General features: G+C 45.9%; 1 protein-coding gene across 1 annotated transcript in view; it reads left to right on the plus strand.

Annotated features, from left to right (window-relative positions):
- LOC107116860 (V-type proton ATPase subunit S1-like) overlaps positions 1 to 19,039 on the plus strand; it is a 92,483-nt gene extending 73,444 nt beyond the window's left edge. Inside the window, exons 8-10 of the mRNA XM_015418877.1 lie at positions 2,851 to 2,904; positions 8,494 to 8,728; positions 18,622 to 19,039. Coding sequence (XP_015274363.1) covers positions 2,851 to 2,904; positions 8,494 to 8,728; positions 18,622 to 18,831 — 499 coding nt within the window. The 3' untranslated portion in view covers positions 18,832 to 19,039. The remainder of the gene's footprint in view (positions 1 to 2,850; positions 2,905 to 8,493; positions 8,729 to 18,621) is intronic.
- Positions 19,040 to 19,434: the final 395 nt, after the last annotated feature.

Raw genomic sequence — 19,434 nt, forward strand, 5'->3', positions numbered from 1 at the left:
CCCTCTAATGCAGACCGGGTTTCCCAACAGCCACGGTGTAAATAAAAACAAAAAGGTGCCTAGGCTAGAGACACAGGGCCGCAGGGCTCCATCTGCAGCCCCGGGAAAGATTAGAGCCTCCTGCAGCTGCCTGCCAGAGCTGGGTAGAGGTGTACCCCCCACATCTCTCTGCTGCAGTGGCTGGGCAGGTGAGGGAACCCCAGTGGCCCCTCTCTTTATCCCGACCCCCTCTCTCTCAGATGACCAGCCACCCTCACTGCCCCCAGCCCTACCCTCACCTCGGCCTGGTAGCACGGAGACCTCCAGCCCCACCTGTGCACCCCCCCATTCCTAATGGGGAAAAAACCCAGGCCCCACGCAAGGCCCACACTTTCCCCTCTCCTGCTGCTGCAGCTGCCTCTCCTTCAGCCTCCTCCATCATCGGCTCAGTGGAATCGCTACTGCCCCCTCCCCAAGCAGCAGCAGCACTAGGCCAGGCCTGGGAAGCAGCAACAGCTGCCGTGTATGCAGCATGCCTTGTCCTTCCCTAGCCCACAGAATGTCATGATTGCGCTGGCGGGCCAGGCAGGGCACAGAAGTGCAAAACACAGTCCGAGGTCCAGGTACCAGAGAAGACAGAGTAAAGTGAGCAAAGTGCAAAACACCAAGTCAAAACGTAGCCTAGGGTTACCGGAGGTTGTATCAAAGAGTTCAGAAGCCGAAAGCCGTTCGTCAGAAGTCAGGGTACGCTGTCCGTAGTCGGGGAGCCGGAGGGAAACGACATCACACAAACCAGAGTCAGGAGCCGGGAAGTCAGTATGAAAACCAGGAGACAGGAACGCAGGATCTGGGATGCAGTGAGTCGTCCAAGAGACTAGTTGCCAGTACGAATTGTGGGTCTGAGAGAGCTGCCTAAAGAGCCTGTTCCACTTGTTAGCCAATTACCAGCTGCTAACAGGGTCCTGGCTCCGGTCAGTATTCTGGGCTTAGAGTACATCAACCTCACATGTGCGCCTCCTTACGCCCGGATGCCATGTCCTGTCACCTCTGCTCTTGCAAATGAGCCACCGGTGGAGGGGAATCAGGAGGCGTGGTGCTTGTGCTTGGCTCTGCCGGTGCGGCTCCAGGTGCAAACTCTCCTGTTGACTGGTGCTCATCCTCCTCAGGACTTAGGTCCCGCGATTCAAGGGGTGCAGGGAACTCAACCTCGGAAGTTGAGGGTGCAGAATCCCCTGGGTCAGGGTCCACGGGGTTGAGCTGCACAGTGGGCATGACACAGAGCGCCTCAGTGTCTCTCCCCTGGCCAGCTAGCTGCCTGCTTGTCTGCCATGGCCCCATGCCCGGGGGCCTCCTCCTTCTCTCCGCCACTGGGTCTGGGAAGCAGCAGTCCTTCCCCAGCCTACAGCTACCTTGGTGGCTCCCCCCCAGCCAGCTGCCTGCCTGCCATGCGCCCCCCCCCACATAGGGGCCTCGTCCTCCTCTCTGCTGTCGGGCCTAGGAAGCAGCTGCTGCTGCCGTGCATGCTTCTCCCCCCCCCCCGCTGCCAGCTGCCTGCCCGCCATGCCCCTGTGGGTGAAGGTAAGGAGATGCCTACAAGGAAAGGGGCAGCAGCAGCGGGGAGTCCTCCAGGCAGCCCAGAGCGTTGGGGGGGGGGTGTCTGGCCTGCCTAGGAAGTCGGAGGGCCTCGGCAGGAAGTCGTGGGGTGGGCCCCAGGTGCCCCCACTTTAGCTATGGGCCTGCATTACCCAGATTTTGTCCACCATCCAAGGTCAGAACAGGTTGTGAGGGTTATTTTTGGCAATGAAATAGCTCAAGTGGAAAAGAATAAGACATGATGCTTTTCTCATGCCAGTTTACCTCTTGACATTGCAGCCGCAATAGCTGCTTTTTACAAAATAACAGTCCCATTAAAGTATCACAGAACTATATGTAATGTGCTGTTCCACACTGAGTATAGCCAGCCATCACAATTTACTATTGTGTGAAGGTTAGTTAGAGGAAAGATAAAACCTTTGTGGTGAAGCATGCAAAAGGGTTCCAGGTGCAATCCTGGCATCACCAATTAGGGGATCTTCCATAGCTTCTGTAGAATTTCCACCAGTCCAAGTAGACAAAGCTGAGTTAGTTGAACCCAATATAAATCAGATACATATGTTTAAACCTCCCTGAACAGCTCTTGCAGACGAACCAAAGGCCTCTTATGACCCAAGTCCAGTATCTTTTATGATTTTATAAACTTGATTCAAATTCAGGTTTTCCATTATAAAAGCATAAAGCTTGTAGCTGTTCAATTTATAAACAGCCTTGTATGAAGTGCAAGTACAGAATTGTACCATCCTGTCTCCTCCTCCCTTCCTTCCTTCCTTCCTTCCTTCCTTCCTTCCTTCCTTCCTTCCTTCCTTCCTCTCCCTCCCTCCCTCCCTCCCTCCCTCTCTCAGAATAATTATACATGAATTCTATGCATGCACATGTCTTTTTTTTCTTGTTTCCATCGCCTCCCCTGAAATGCCCTCATTTTCCTTAAATCTGTTGTCTTTTCCCCACTACAAAACTCCCATCACTATTACAGTACTTTCTGCGATAAGATCTCCTTTCAGGAAATCCAATATTAAAACTAAAATGAATGATAAACATCTTCGTCAATCAAGGTCTCCTCCACAAATATTTTTTTCCTTTTGTTTGCCAAGCAGATGATCGTATTCTCTTAAACATGGTTTCATCGTGTTTGCTCATTTGCTGTCATTTCACTGTGTCTGTTCTTTGTATTTACCTACTCGTTTAGATAATTAAATTTGGTTCTATTAAATGAGAATGCTTTTATTTGAAAATGGTGTAAATTTTTCTCAATTTCCTCCCTTCTGCAACTGTTAGATTGTCATTACAATACACCAACCCGGTGAGTGGGATCAAGAGTCTGGAAATAAGGTACTTTTATAAATTACCTATAATATCTTTAAGCATAGTTTGTAAAAGAGTGGCTATGAAACAGGAGTATCAGTTCTAAATCCAGATGACTCATGAATGGATTGTTGATCTACAGATTACTTAGTACACAGACTGTGTCTGGGGTCCACACCCTGTGCAGGACACCCTACCAGTCAGTTGTGAGCTGCAGTTTCTCCTCAGTTCCCACAATGCGGGTGCCAGATTCAGAACAAGGTGCATGTGGAGAGGCGGCTTCAGTCTCCTGTCTCATGTTTTTTTCCTGACCTACAATAGTCCGTGGAGTGTCCTGTTTGGCCTGCTGTTCTACAGCCTTTTCTTAAGAAGTGGAGTAACCAGGAGCCAAAGAACCATTTTAGGGAGTGTGTTTTTATGTCTGATGGGCTCCAGCTGGCACTTGCTGACTCAGGTAAAAGCCTAGAGGGGTGATACTGGATCCAGCTTTACTCTTGGAGAAGCAAACTAATGCAGCTGCCAAAAGGGCATTCTACCAACTTCACTTAGCTCAGAAGATGGCCCCCTACCCAGATTCAGCTAATCTGGCCACATGTATCCATGCTATGGTTACCTCGAGGCTAGACTATTGTAAGGCACTCTACATAGATCTTTTCTTAAAGATAATTCAGAAACCCCAGTTGGTACAGAATGCCATGACCCAACCACTGTCATGTACGAAGCAGAATGTGCATGATAGTCCCATTCTGCAGCTACTCCATTGGTTACTGATCAGTTGCCAGGCTCAGTTCAAGCTATGGCCAGGTTCAGTTCTAGCTGTCGCCAACAAAACCCTTTATGGCATGGGATCCATGTACCTGCAGGACCACCTCTCCTGCTCTGTTCCACCACAACAACAACTGTGCTTATCTGAGCAAAGCCTTCTGCAGGTGCCACCCTGCAGTACAGACAGTTAAAACTGGCAACTGCCTGTTTATGTGCATTCTCTGTGGTGGCTCTCATGTTATGGAGCAGGCTGTCACGCGTCTATCATTTCGTCGAATGTGCAAAACAGATTTGTTCAGGAGGGCATTTTTATAAAAGGATCATAACTAGAGAATAATGGATCAATTCTGGATGTTGCTTCTATAAGGGATAGTAAGTATTACAGCACATTTCAATGTTATTGTACATATGACCCCTGCCCCCCTTTAATGGCAATTCAACATCTTCTATCTTTGTAACCTGCTCTTCAATATTATATGTCAAACTTTAGACAGTTCTGTTTCCTTAGGCAGTTCTTTGCTGACACTGACTGTTCTGTTTCCTTAAACAGATTTTTTTTTGTTTGCTTGTACTGTTCTATTTCCTTAAACAGATTTTTTTTGTTTGCCTGTACTGTTCTCCAATTCTTTAGCCCCACTGCATTGTTTTGTTTAGCAGAGATCTTTGCTTGTTTGTTGGAGTTCTTTTTATCATATTTTGTAATTCGCCTTGAGTCTCAGTGAGAAAGGCAGGCTACAAATGAAGATGATGATGATGTTCTGGTTTGTCTTTAATGTTTGTTTTAGTGGCTGCATAGTTTCATTGTATTGTTCTCACTGAGTCACCTCAAGTGGGTCTCAAAAGAGCTGGCATATTCCCCCCCCCCCTCAATAAATAAACTTGGCATTTGTTCCATGAGCTTGAAAGGGCCTTTAGGCTTGTTTTTCTCCAAGGTCTAGTTCACAGATGCAGAAACATGAGGTGCAAATAAGATGACTGAATGCTAACATGGTACACTGTTTCAAACGACAGGTAGGGAATCACATTTTTACATGTTCCTTATGGAATACCAGCACTGACAAACTCAGAGAGGAGACAGCTCCTTCCTCCCTGCCGTGCTAGTTTCCTGTTGACATGAAGTTCTTGGTTTGGTCACAATCTGCCCCTGCTGTGTCAGGGTTCTAGCTCCTCATTTCCACCTCATTCTCTGCATGCCTAATTGGAACCCTTCCTACCGCATAGGAAGTTGCTTCTTGAAGGAGGAGGGTCCCTTAAATAGCTGTTTCTGATATGTCCCAGGGGTTCAGCTGCTCCACAACATAATTCTACCAGACTTCTTTAGGACTGTTTTGACCATACGAGGAGATTGAATTAATGTATATTTTGTGTGTGTGTAAAGTGTTGTCAAGTCACATCCAACTTACAGGAACCCCAGCAAGAGGCTTTCAAGGCAAGTGAGAAGCAGAGCGGGTTTGCCACTGCCTTTCACTGCAGAGTCTTCCTTGGTGGTCTCTTTTCCAAACACTGACCCTGATTAGCTTCCAACATCTGATGAGATCAGGCTATACCATACCCCCTTCCCTCCTGAATGTAAATTAGCACAACAAAATAAGGCCATCTAGTTGGCATATGAATTCTCTTATCGCATTGTCTCTTTTCATTTTTTCCTTTTGGAGACTTTTCAAAGAAAGAACCAATTCAAAAGCAGCAAGAGTTCATTTAGACAAGAAACAAAATTAAAGATTCATTTAACAGCAGAGTGCATATACCAAGTATATATTGTAAATCTCTTGCACTGGAACTCACTGTCTCCAGGCTGCCATGTAAGGATGCCTTTCTTTACAGAGCAAAACTCTTATGATATATTAATACGAGCATGCCTTTTGCTAGGTTTTCACTTTCTTTTCTTTCTTTTCTATTCCCTTTGATGTCTAAGTTAGTATCTTCCAATTAAAACCATCCAGTCAGTGTCTCAAACACACTAATTAACATACAGGATTGGCTCTGAGCCAGGTTGTACTTCCAGGTCAGGTCTCTGGTAGAGTTACAACAAATGTTAACCCTCTAATGACTGAAATACAGATCTTGCCATATCCCAACAAATACCACAGATGGCTGATGCAATTTAATTTAATTTTGCTTTCAAACTGTATCAGAATTACCTCGTGCTATGTCGTGTGCATGTGGAAAAGACACTGGGGATACAATCCCTTTCGTTTAGTGCAAGCAGGCAGCGAGGTGCAATTTGAGAGCGTTCACTATTTCACACATGGAATCTTCCATGAGATCCAACCCAAAGTTAGCACACTGAAATACAGAGCACTCAGATGACCTCTTTGCCCGTCACCCACCCACCCAGCCACCTGTGCTTAAGTCTTCTTGCACCATGGTTCAGAGTGCTGTCAACAGGGCAGTGTATGGCTCATAAAACTCAACAAAATGTTTCCATTAGAACACCATCCAGCAGATCAACACAAATCATAATTATTTAGGACATTTTATAAAAACCTGTTGCTCAAGGACAGGAACAGTTGTTCAATAGAGATCGCTTTGCAAATGTATTGTGGGCTGCAAGCAAGCTACAAGCAAGCTACAAGCAAGCATTGCTGTGAAAAAAGATTGTCATGCAATTATTACAAATCCCCTCTTCCTAGCTAGCTTTCCTATCGAGTGGTCCAAGACCAGCCCCAGATGCTCTGCAGAATCATTAATCCTTCAGTAGTTGAGGTTTTCCTTCTCTTTTTGGTTCTTGTATCACAATATTTTCTTGATTGGGACACTGTGAATTTTAAAGTGCACCTCACACTCCACACTGAAGTATGTATGTCATCATGATTATATGTGTTGGAATATGTAAAAATGTGATAGCAGTACAAACAGTTTTATATGAGTCATTGGGTACAGAATTTTAATAACAAAGCCCAGGTTTTGCCAACATGAGGTCCAATCCACTGATAACTGAATGAGAAAAGCAGGCCAGGTCAAAGAAGCTTTTCCTTAAATTGCTGTCTTGCCAACAGCATGACGTCTCTTTAGGCTTGCCAAGTCCACTCGGGGGGCGGGGAAACCCCCTCCCCAGAGGCTCATTCCCCACCATCACTGGATCGGGCCCCAAGGGGAACTCCACCCCGACGTGCATGTCATCAGGAAGTGATGCGACCATACCAGGCACGCTGGGGGTGGGGCAACGATCATCTATGTCTACCGGGATCTTTCACTTTAAGAGAGCTCTTAATAACCAGTCCAAGGGTTAAATAGAAAATGTTTTATTAAAGGATGATAAGGGGATATAATACGCAAAACGCATGCATGGAACATGCATACATATAAGCTCTGTGGAAATAAAGAGAGGAGCAGAATAATAGATGGGGTTGTGGTGATAGCTACCTTTCCTGGAGATGTCCGTGAAGAAGGAGAGATGGCAAAATGACCAGCACTTTGCGGAGAAGAAAGACCCAGTATACTGCGGGTACAAGTTAGTAGGCACCCAAGATAACACATTACAGCGTAATGGAGTCACGCTGGGTTACTTATACCCAGAAACGTGTCCAGAGAGCTTGCTAATGTGGAGAATAAAGAATTGATGGGATTAATCAGGGCTAGAACAATGTAGTTTGGAATCTCTGGTCCAAACTGCATTGGTCTTTCCCGCTGCTGTGCCAACGATCTCACATCGTCTCACAATTTTCTGTCTGCATTTCATGCTGCATCCGCTCTCCTCCTGTTTCATCTCAGCATTGGCTGTCTGCATCATTTTATTGCCATTTAGTGGTGACTCCAAGATCACTACGGTGTCCCACCATGTTATTTGGATTTGGTTTTAAGGTCATTTAATTGCTCCTCCCCATCCTCAAGCCACTGTGAGCAATAAGCAGACAACTGGAGCTGAATTCTCACACACACCCCTCTAAGGAGGTACACAAATTGTCACAAAGAAAACTAGTTAGCTGAAAATCCAGTCATCTGCATTTAAAAGCAGCCAGGGAACATTTTCCTGCAATCGTATTTTTTTTTGGGGGGGGGGCGGCAGGAGGTTGGAAGCACACCCATCCCTGAACCACTTGCTATTTCTTGGGACAGTCCCCAGAATGCCCTGCCTGGCAACTGCTGGGTGTTTTGTGTTTTTTACCAAGCTCATTCCATCTTTCCTGCCCCCTCGCCTCCCCTCTGCCAGGTCACCCCCCTTTACTTTCGGGGGGGGGGGGGTCGCAGGTGCTGTTTCCTCCCCACAGCACAGTGCCATGCAGCGCCCTGCCATCACTTCCATCTTTGTGTCTACTTATGTCAAGATTCCTGATATATGGCCTCCTGGGGTACCCCTATGGGGTCCATTAATGGTTGAAATGACCCCTCCTGAGAGACAGGGGGTCAGCATGCTTATAGGCCTAGAAAATGGACACAGCTTTGTAATTTCAGAAATACTGATAGAGGCATTTGCATCTCTTATGCTTTGTTCAGCACTGGTACACTCATTTTCAGGCATATGTTTTCTTGCACACATTTATCCTCTTCAACAAATAAATCCATCTTTTTGCACATGAATCCCCCCCTTTTTTTTATTCCCAAGGCAAACAGAATCCACGTGCCTTCTTCTTCCTATGCCTTTAGCAGAAGGCTCAAACTCAGAAAGTTTTCTAGCCTCTCTATTGTATGGGGAAAGGGGGAATAAGCAAAGAGGTTCCATGTTTGCACCTTTCAGCACTACAGCATGTAAAAACCATCTTTGGGAGTCTCTCTAGCACTCCCAAGCTGAAGGGCATATTTACAGCTTTAAGCAGATATCTAAAGGAATCCATATATCTACCGCCAGTTACCTTTATGCTTTTCCTCTATAATTTTAATCACTGTGTTCTGTGATTCTTTTCTCTCTAGCTTTGTGATGACCAACAGGTTCTATGTAGGCTCTGCTCGAAACTGGTCCACTTTAGATTCTGTTGAGATTGTACAAGACAACAGGACTGCTACATTTAGTGTCTCCATCATCTCTAGTCCTGTGGAGTACTCATTTCATTGCCAGCTGGTGGGAACAAGAAGACAGTATGGCGCACGTCTAATTCCATCGAATGATGAAGCGCAAAACTGGGAAGTTGTCATTTCTGAGTTCCAAGTGAGTACACATTGCCCATTTTGGAGGCAATTCTAAAAGCTATTACTGATAGTAAGAGTTTCTGAAAGGCATCTGTACAATATCACCTTTGCCTTTCTTTCATCCCTAAGGAAAAGTGAAAAGAGAGCTATTCACTGCAATAACAGCCCCCATTCCACTCCCCCACTGAGTTATTTGGTAACGGGAAGTCAAGGAGTAGAGGGAGCAGGGGCCAAGTGCAGAATGGCAAGGATGCCAAAGCACAAAGAAAAAGGAGACGCCATAAAATCATCCCCTGAAAAGAATACCTCCTTATCTGTTAAAATGGCTTCACCACTTTAATTGGGCTGCTGTTGCAAAGCCAGTTTGATAGTTAAATGGTAGAGCATATCTCGTTCCTATGAAAGGCTTCATGTTCAATCCCTTAGTATGTCCTCCGTGCATACACTGACCTCTTTAAACATCTTCCTCCAAAAGAGACTCCAAGTTACCTAGACAGCTCCAGACACTGGCCCCAATGCTCTGTTGCTGCCTGTCTCCTTTCTTTCCCTCTCCTGGATCATCCATTTGTGCTCAGATTGCAATGTCTGAGAAAAGAAGAGGATTGGCTGGCAGGTAGGAACTAATGGGCCCATTCTGCATCTAGCATTCACTCTGCTGTTTTAGCAAACCCACGTTGGAACAGAAAGTCCCCTCTACATTGCATGACACTTTCACTTTCTTTGTGTCGGGTTTTATGGTAGCCTCCACACTGCATGCCAATTTCACTTCCTTTTATCTCTCGGGTTTATGGTACTGTCTGCATAGATTTATGGTCATTTTATGGCTGTTCTTGGGTGACTCTGCAGTCAGTGTGGCATTGGCCTGGGGTATTTGAATGCTGTTTTGAGTCACATCTTTTTCTGTTCCAGTGTGGGTTTGGTAAAACAACAGAGTAAATGCTAGATGCAGAATGAGCCATTGATCTTGATCCTGAGCTCTCCTCAGCTTCTGTATTAATGCAGACCAGCAGAGAAAGGGACTGAGGCTTGAAAGCAGGCCAAAAATACGGTGCCTGGAGTTACTTGGTTTTCTCTCCTCATGTTCATGCTTGTTTGACTATTCGTATCTTTTCCCTGCTGATTTGATGATAAAATATGATTGATTTTATTGTTGATTTTTATTACTGGTTATGTTGATGGCTTCTTAATGGTATGTTTTGATTACTTTGTTCAGGGGTCGTTTCGTAGAAAAAGAGCTAGGGGAACGCATTAGCATAACTCATTAGCATATGCCACACCCCCTGACATCAGGGGCCCGGCGGTGGACCTGCAAGGCCGGCGGGAGTGTGAGGAAGCCCCACCAAGGCCCTCCATGGCCCCAGGCAGTCAGGGGTGGGGAGAGGCGGGGAGGAAGCAACTTACCCTCCCTATTTTCCTGCCTCCTCCAGGCTGAATGAGGGCCGGAAGCAGGGTGGCCGGAAGCAGGGGGCGGGGCTTTGTTGTGTGCCCTGCTCCCCCCCCCGCACCTCACCCGGGGGAACTGCGATCCCCCCCGAATCGACCTGTGACTTTGTTTCCTGTGATTGTTGGAAGCTGTACCAGGAATATTTATGCCAAGGGTTGCTGGGTATAAATATTTTAAAGAAATGAGAAATAAACATGTAAACCAGATACATGAAACTTTACAATTTACATGGAATGCAGGAGCTTTAATGTTCTATGCTTTTTTAATTTTTATACTTAAAAAAATAATTTAATCACCACGTTGAAAGGAGCTTACAAACTATGTTTGGTGAAAAGCCTTTTTGTATTCTGTGTGTGTTTTTGTGCAAATATATAATAAATATACAAGGGTTGGTCCACAGGTGAATTTTTAAAATCCATACCACCAGGCCAGCCACAGCTTCAGCTGAGTCTTTGCAAACCCAGAAGAACTCCCAGGTTTGTAGAGAATGCAGTCTGCATATGCTCAGAGCAAACTGAGTTTGAGAGGGAGCAGCAGGCAGGGAGAGGAATTTTCCCTCCCCAGTTAATTGTTGAGTTCCTGCTTGTGTCTATGTGTGAATACATATATATGCATGCACACCTAGCAACAGAAAATGATGAAATGTATTAGTCTTTAAGGTTGCTATGATAGAATATATATTAATACAATTGTTTTATTTATTTAGTTAAAACATTTATTTGCCCCCTTACTTTTTCATGGAGCTCAAGGTGGCTTACAATATACATATAGTGCATAAAATAAAATTCATAAAAACCAAAATTTAAGATCTACCTTCTACCTCTCTCCACTACCTCTCTCAAGAAGGAGAAAAGCATTACCCTGTCATGTTACTTTTTCATATCCTAGGGATGTTAAGAATGCTGTTGTTAACTGAATTGTCTCTTCGGTATATCCGACTATCTGCAAAATGTCTTTCACATCATATCTATATAGGGTCAAACAATCGGAAGAACCCACTCAGGATACAAAATGTATGGGTTTGGTGTGTGTGTGGTTGTTTTTTTTTAAACTCAGTTAACTTTTCAAAATGCAACAAATCAGATACAGGCTAAACAGGAGAGCTAGAATCTTTTGTCGAAGGACCTTGAAAAATCTTGTGTGTGAGAGAGACAGAGACAAAGAAAGGATACTGTTTTATATGTATTTATAACCCTCATCATCGAAAAACTGCAGGGAATTGCATTTTTATTTCACTGCTGGAGTTCAACAACCTCCACCACAGCAATGGCAAAACATCTGAAAGGTTATAGTAAAATGGAAAATTACAATGTCAAACTAGACAGGACATTTAAAGACAATTAAACCTCCATTCTGGGTGTTATTTTTATGGGGGGAGGGACAGAAAAAAAGATTGAAAGAGCAATTGTGTTGCACCCTGAAACTGAAACTTTTCATGCCTTCATTCCCCTCAGTCCTTCAGCCTGTTTTGTCCTCTTCACACAGAATGCTTTAGTAAGACCAAGCACAGAATAATGTATTATTTTATAGGCACTTGATACTCAGTGGGAACCCAAAATGGCATTATGCATCATCATCTTTCCTCAGTCAGCTGTTCAGATCATAGTGCGTGACTCACTTTGCAACTCTGGCCTGATGCCTGAAGAGAAGCTATGAAATGCCCCAGCCAATGTGACCACAAAGGAAAAACAGGTTGCTTACCTGTAACTGATGATCTTCGAGTGGTCATCTGTGCTTTCACACCTCTGGGATATAGTGTGCCTGCGCCGACCTCTATCGGTTCCTCTTGAAAGCGAAAGGGATTTTCATGCCCGCCCCCTCGTCACGGGCCGGCCCCACTGCACATGACTAAGGGAGGGGCATGACAATCCCGCCAGTTCCTTCTGACCGCTACAGTCAGTCTCAGAGTAAGACAAGAGGAGAGGACCAAAAGCAGAGGGGAAGGAGGATGGGTGGTGTGAATGCACAGATGACCACTTGAAGATCATTGGTTACAGGTAAGCAACCTGTTTATCTTCTTTGTAGTCTCTGTGCATCACACCTCTGGGAGATTAGCAAGCAGTAAACAAGCCCACTGGAGGAGGGAGCTGAAGGTCCTAGACTTGCACCACCTGCAACCCTGCCCATCCCATCACGGAGTGTCGATGAAGACGCCCACCCAGAGCATAAAGCTTCACGAGCGTGTGGGGGGTGGGTGGGTGACCCATGCTGCTACTTGACAGATGTCAGTGAGTGGCGGACCTCCCAGGGAGGCTGTAACAAGCCCACTGGCCGGTGGCAAGTGCTCGGAGTGGGCCCAGGAGTAGCCGTTTGGCCAGAAAGTAACACAGTAGATGGTTCCACAATTCACCTGGATAGACGTTGTGAAGAAACCTCTTCCTCTCACAGGTGTGCTATAAAAGACGAACAAGGCCGGTGACTAAAGGAATGACCTTGTTCCATCGGGGTAGAAGAGTGTAGCTCTCTAAACATTCAGAGCATGAAGCCGGCATTCATCATCACTCGTAGGGGATGGGAAAATATTGGAAGAGCAATGCAAGCTCACAAATAGAACTCGGAACAACCTTGGGCAGGAAGAGACATCTGAGCCCAAGGTGACACCATCAAGTAGAAAAACCAGTACGGAGAGTCACAACGGAGTGCATACAATACTCTCACTCATCATGCTGAAATAATGGCTACAAGGAAAGGCAGTCTTCCACGAGAGAAGTTGCAGACTAGACTCACCCATGGGCTCAAACGGTTGTGTGTTAGTCTGGACAGCACTAGATGTAAGTCCCAGAAGGGAGTCGGCCCACTAGCCAGAGGAAAGAGCCAAGTGAAACCTGTTAGAACTGCCTTGTTTGCGAGTGAGAAAAAATTGAATAACTGTCCACCACAGGATGATTGGTGTAGGTGGTGGCCAAAAAGGTTCTTAAAGAAAAACAACTAAGACCCAACTCCAGGTGGGTCAACACTAATCCGAAGAGTACGTTCAAGCCTGAAGGGTGTGGTGAAAAACCCAATGACTCAAGGCAAAGTGAAAGCTTCTTCCACTTCCGTTCAAAGGCAGCGCGTGTAGCTGGCTGCCAACGGTTCGACAGGACTAGGTCAATCCTGCTAATGCAGTGCTAGGTAATCCTCCATGCTATGAGCTCAAGGTGTGGTACAGTGCGAAGCACTCTGCCCTCCTGAGCCAGGAGATCTGGTGCCCGGGGGGAAAGGTAGGTATGTGCCCCGGGACATACGGAGTAGAGTAGGGAACCAGTGCTGACATGGTCACCATGGTGCCACGAGGATGTGTTGAGGTTGCTCCTTCATGATCGTGCTGAGCACTTGGGCAAGTAGAAGGATCAGTGGGAACAGGTAAACGTGCTAATGAGACCATGGGAACAGAAGGCCGTCCCCCAGAGACATTGGGTCCTGTCCTGCCCTGGAACAGACAGACAACACAGGGCATTCTGATGCGTAGCGAACACATCGATTTCTGGGTGATCCCACCTGTGGCAAACCAGTCGTAGGTAAGCCCAATCAAGCTCCCACTCATGGAGGGATGCACTTCCCCTGCTCAGGACATCTGCCTACACCTAGAGCAATCCTAGCAGGTGAGCAACAGTGAGGAACATGTCCCGGGATTGGCACTCGGTCCAAATCTCCTAGGCCAGTGGACAGAATCCCCTGAACACTGTTCCACTTTGACTGTTCAGGCAACACAGTGCGGTGGTGTTGTCTGCCAGGCTTGCTACCGTACGGTGGGCCACGAGGTGGCGAAAAGACCTAGTTTATACTGGACAGCGAGCAGATCCAAGAAACTGAGGTGATTGTAGGCCACATGAGGTTCCCATTTGGCACCCACACACAAACCTTGGGTTTGAACTCCCCCATCCACACAGGGATGTATCCGTGGTAAGGTCAGTTCAGGGCTGGGGCTGGAGTTTCCCATAGGGAAATCAGCCCGTGCACAGGTAGCATGAACCATTGAGATTGGGGCTGCCATATCGAAATGGAAACGTTTGAGGAACCACAGCTGAAGTGGCCTCATCTGTAGTCTAGTGAAGACAAGTACTGCTGTGGCAGGAGCCATCAGACCCAAGAGCTGCTGGATTTGCTGTGCTAACGCATCTCCCTGTGTTCTATCAGGTGGATGACAGTGATAATGCCCCCCCTCATTGGAGGGAGAAAGGTTCGACAGACAGATGAATCCAAAATTGCTCTGATAAACTGGAATCTCAATGACAGGAGGAGCATTGACCTTTTTTAGGTTCACCCTCAGGCCCAATGCATCAAGGGTAATTGGCACTGAATTGACATGGTTGAACAGGGCTTCTTTGGAGCTTGCTACCAACAACCAATTGTCTCAGAACAGAAAGATCTGTACACTCTGAAGGAGGAGGTACGCCACGATGACAAGCATTATGTCTGTAATTATGTCTCTAGGCACTGTCGAGAGCCCAAAAGGGAGGGCTTTGTACAGAAAAAAGCCCTCCGCGACTGCAAGATGCAAAACTACCTGTGAGATGGGTCCAAATCTTCATATGAGAATATGCGTCTGGCAAGTCCAGGGTCACCATCCAACACCTTTGCAGAGAAGGGAAGGAGATGTAATAATGTTGCTGTACAGAATTCCCAATAGGAGATAAACTGGTCGAGTCTTCAGAGATCCATAACAAGATGGGATCCTCTGTCCTATTATGGGGACCGTAAAGAACAGGAGTAGAACCTGTGCTGACGTTGAGCCGTCAGAGCTGGTTCTGTAGCATCCTTTGGAGAAGGTTCTGAATTCCTTCCAGGAGCGTAGTGGATGGTGGATTAATTATGAAGTTGGGGCCAGAGGTGCCTGGACAAATTCTAAGGGATACAGGAGTCAAAGGCTCTGCTTGGAAGCTGTAGAAGTCTCAGCTACAAGCTGAGAGACAGAGGACAAATTTGATGTGTGCCCATAAGGGCAGGAAGGCACAGTGGATGAGCAATGCCACTGTATTTTCAGAGATGACATGACTTCTAAATTGCCCGACACCTGTATTTTTGTCAAGATTTTGCAGGATTGTATCAGTCGTGGTGCTGAAAAGGCTCTCACCTTCGAATGGAAGGTTCTGCGGAAGGGCAGTAAAATGCAACCAGGCATGATGTGGTTGGTCATTGCCTGCCTCTGTGTAGCGACCCTGGCATGCAATGGTAGTTTCCCATCCAAATACTAACCAGGGCCAATCCCGCTTAGCTTCCAAGATCTAACAAGATCAGGCTAGCCTGGGCTGTCCAGGTCAGGGGTCAGAGGATGGTTGTGGAAGTAGTGTTTTGGTGGACGCATCCAACGTGTGCTGAGCCGCATTAAGCTGATGCTTAGTCAGAAGCATTCCCTTTTTTGAAACCTGCGAGCCAGACGGTTAGAGGCCTCAGGGAGGGTAGCAAGAAATTCAGACATCTGCTCCCAGAGAGCAGACTGATAACTGCCATGTTGATTGAGGTCTCGATGCTGAAAAGTCTCACAAACAAAAAACTGCATCTACCCTTGAAGGAAGAGGTGCTACGACAGAATAGGGTTAAGGTGGGATAGGCCCGATACCAGTATCACCACAGCCCCTTCCCAGGGGGGCGGTGGTGGCAGTGTATCGGCACCGATGGCCATTCTCGATCGTCAGCTCAGGGCAGTGATGGATGGACCAAAAGCTCCGGCTCCACAGTCGGAGTGCCAGTTTGACACTGGAGGACCGGGAGATCCATGAGAAGTCCATATCCTGCTCTGTCAGTGAGCTGGATAGGACACAGCGAAGGTGACCAAAGTGCACCTTGTGGCTGCTCTTGGCACAGAGAGTGAAGTGAAGCAGCCCCCATAGGATTCAGTGCCGTGGCCCTCCGAGGGGTCAGCGGAGTTTTCACAGGGGGAGTTGTCTTATGCTTTTTTAGCTTGACTGGTTGAGTGTCCTTGCCTTCTCTGCATTATGGAGGGAATATAGGCATCGGACGAAGATGTCTGGGCTGAGCGTAAGCATCGGGCGGTCGACATCTATATGCGTTGGTATCGGGAACCCGTTGATGCTGAGGTGGCAGTCGACATTGACGCATGTCCTGAAGTGTCCTGACAACATTGGTGAAAGCGCAAACTCCGAAACGCGACGTGAAGTCTGGCAGCTCTGTTCTTCCTCGTCTGCTAGAGAACTCCGTGCAAGGAGCAGAAGAGTCCACTCGGTGCAATTCCCTGAGGCACAAAAAAAAACCAAAGTGAGTGTGCATGGGGGGGGGATCTTTACTGCCGCACAAAGACAGTAAAGAAAACCCCACCTCTTGGCCATAGGCCGGGAAGGGGGGGGGAACACACTACAGAGACCAAGGAAATAAATCCGTAGAAACAAAGTCCTTTCAGTTAACAAAATAAACAAAAAGAAAAAACGAGGAACAGACCTAGAGCCCAATTTTTTTACTGACCGAAGCGGAGAAGAGCCTACCAGTGCGGAGGTCAGAAGAGAACTGGCGGGATTGTCATGCCCCTCCCTTAGTCATGTGCAGTGGGGCTGGCACGTGACGGGGAGCGGGGGCGAAAATCCCTTTCGCTTTCAAGAGGAACTGATTGAGGTCGGCGCAGGCGCACTATATCCCAGAGGTGTGATGCACAGAGACCACGAAGAAGATAGACTCCTTCCCTCCAACCCAATTTTTTATAATCCTGGCTAAATGTAGAAACATGCAGGAACTAAGGATACTGAATGGCCAGAAAACCATTGGTGGTTGCTAAGTCAGGGAGATTAGAGCTGATTTCCCTGTCCCCAGCCGGTTTTCCAGCTATTTTTAAAGATTTAAACATTATTTAGCATTAATTTTTTAAAATTTAGTGGAGGCTTTTAAATTTGAGTGTGGTGTCTGAATTTCTGCTTGCGTCATGCGTATGCAGAACAAGTACTGAAGCAGACAGGAAAGGCCTAGAAGAAGGTGTCAGTGGCCCTGGCAGTCAGAAAAAGCCTCATTGCTCCCAGGCCCCAGGCTTGTTCTGGACTCTCTCCTTCTGTACCATGTGTGGAGACAAGAGCCTGGTTGGGTGCCTCACTCACTCTCTCAGTGTCCCTAGCAGTGGCAGAGGTGGCTGGTGGTGACAGTAATTGGAATGCAAGAGAGCCGTGGGGAGGAGAAACTGCTGGTGCAGCTGGTCCTGCTTCCCAGGTTGGTTGATACCAGAGCCAGCTCACTGGCAACCATTACCCAGTACAGCAGCAGCTGAGGGAGAAGGCAGGATCTATGTGTATGTCTATAAGACATTCTTGTCTGTGGAACACTGTATTCCTCTCCATGTGTCAAAGGTAACTAAGCAATATTTTCTACATGCTTGATGGTTGCATATTGGGAAAACATGTCACATCACTTTCTAGACTAATCTACTCTCTGAGTTCTTGTTCACTTGAACTATAGGTTTTAAGCTTCCTTGTTTCCCAGACTGATTTGCTTTGCATAGCTAATGGCTTATTTGCCATGGGTCACTGATTGCCCTTCAGACTAGAAACTCTCAGTGTTCCACGCCCGTAAAATGTGTAAAGTGTTGTCTTGTTATCACATATGGATGTATGGCCTAGTGGCAATATGTACAATAATTTAGCATCTTAAATCCCTCGAACATTTTTGGTAGGCTCCATCCTTTTGCTAGTGTACGTCATCCATTAATCAACAAGCTCTGCCCTTTTACTTCTGGACCATAGTGGGTTCTGACCCTTTACCTTACCTTTGACCTCTCTGGGTTTTACCCCAAAGCCCCTCCCAGGTATCAGAATTGGCAATCCTAACTGTAAAGCTGAATAATTTACATAAGCTGCATTAGTTTTTCACATTAACTTTGGTGTCAATTAATACTTTGGATGTAATTCATTGGAATGTAGTGTCTGTGTACATGTTCAGTGTAAGAACATCAATATCAGCACCAGATTGCATTTTGTGGTTTTAGACATTTTCTAAGGCGAACTTCTCGGAAGGACATTGTAGATGCCCTTGATGAATCTAAATGGCATACATGAATTGAGAGAGAACTCTTCCATTAAGAAGTCTACTGTATCAACTAATCAGTTCTATCTCAAGAACTTTATTTCCATACTAGTCATAACAGTTCCAGGTGATACAATGAAAGCTCCCTTTTCCTGCTTCAGAAGCTTAATGGTAGAATTCAGCCTTTGTAAGACACAAATTTCCAAGTTTAAGAGCTCAACTAGAAGGTCTCAGAAAGACTTTATATAAAAACTTGGAGAGTGCTCTGAATTAGCATAATGCAATTCTTAAGTGCATGAAGGTTACACTGTAACCCCAACAGGAGATAGGTTAAAGTCCTAATTGTTATCGAAAAACCTAAGAGGTGCTGCCTTTTAGGTTTCCTTAAAATACCCCTCAATTTCTGACGTTTAACTTAAACCTTTCCCATGGTTACAATAACAACTAGAATGTGGGGTTGATGAACTAACAGCATGTGGAAGTAGAATATGAAGTACACATTCACTCCTGTGTCTTCTCTTTTGCAGATTCAAGCTTTCAGTGTTCAAAACATCACCTTTTCATACGCAAGTGACTGTACATCCTTTTTCACCCCTGCCATTTGGATGGCTCTTGTGTCCTCATTAGTTTTGTTATTGATCCTCACTTATGGAATCCACATGATTGTACATCTCACAACAAATAATAGATTTGATAACCCCAAAGATGCACGTCTTTCTGTTCCAGAGACTGAATAACTGCATATATAAATTTAGTGCAACAGCGAATGCCTTTCATACCTAATATTTATGTAGAAGAAAACATAAGTAAAGTTATGCACCATGTGTAAGCTTTTGACAATGGAATGTTTATTTTTAAAAGGAGATTGTTAGCACCAGTGATAATTCTGCCAGCTGTTACCTCTTTTTAATAGCTGCCAGAATGAAGGTCTTGAGGCAAAGCTGATCCCACTCACAGTAGTTGCCAGCCATTAAGAAGGCCAGTAGGTATTGCCAACTGTTTTATAATTGCTGTTTGGAAAGTGTACTATAAAGATATTGGAGAAGGATTTTAAAGCAAAGCTTTATTAAGAAATTACATCTTGAATTTTTAATATTTCTTTTAAAGGCATACTATGGTCAAGAAAAACATAGGAAATAAATGTTAAATGTAAAACTACCTAGTAACTTCACATCTTCACTTTGCATAATCACATTTCTAGATTTACATGTTAGCTTACTCTGACATTTTGAACTCTCACCCACCCCTCATGATGAACTAACTACATCTGGAGCATCCTCTTCTGAAAGGGCCCAATGTGCAATCACTTCCACACTGCTACCCAAAGAGTGAAAAGGCTG

Source organism: Gekko japonicus, unplaced genomic scaffold (assembly GCF_001447785.1).
Source record: "Gekko japonicus isolate JY-2015 unplaced genomic scaffold, Gekko_japonicus_V1.1 scaffold1837, whole genome shotgun sequence".
NCBI lineage: Eukaryota > Metazoa > Chordata > Lepidosauria > Squamata > Gekkonidae > Gekko > Gekko japonicus.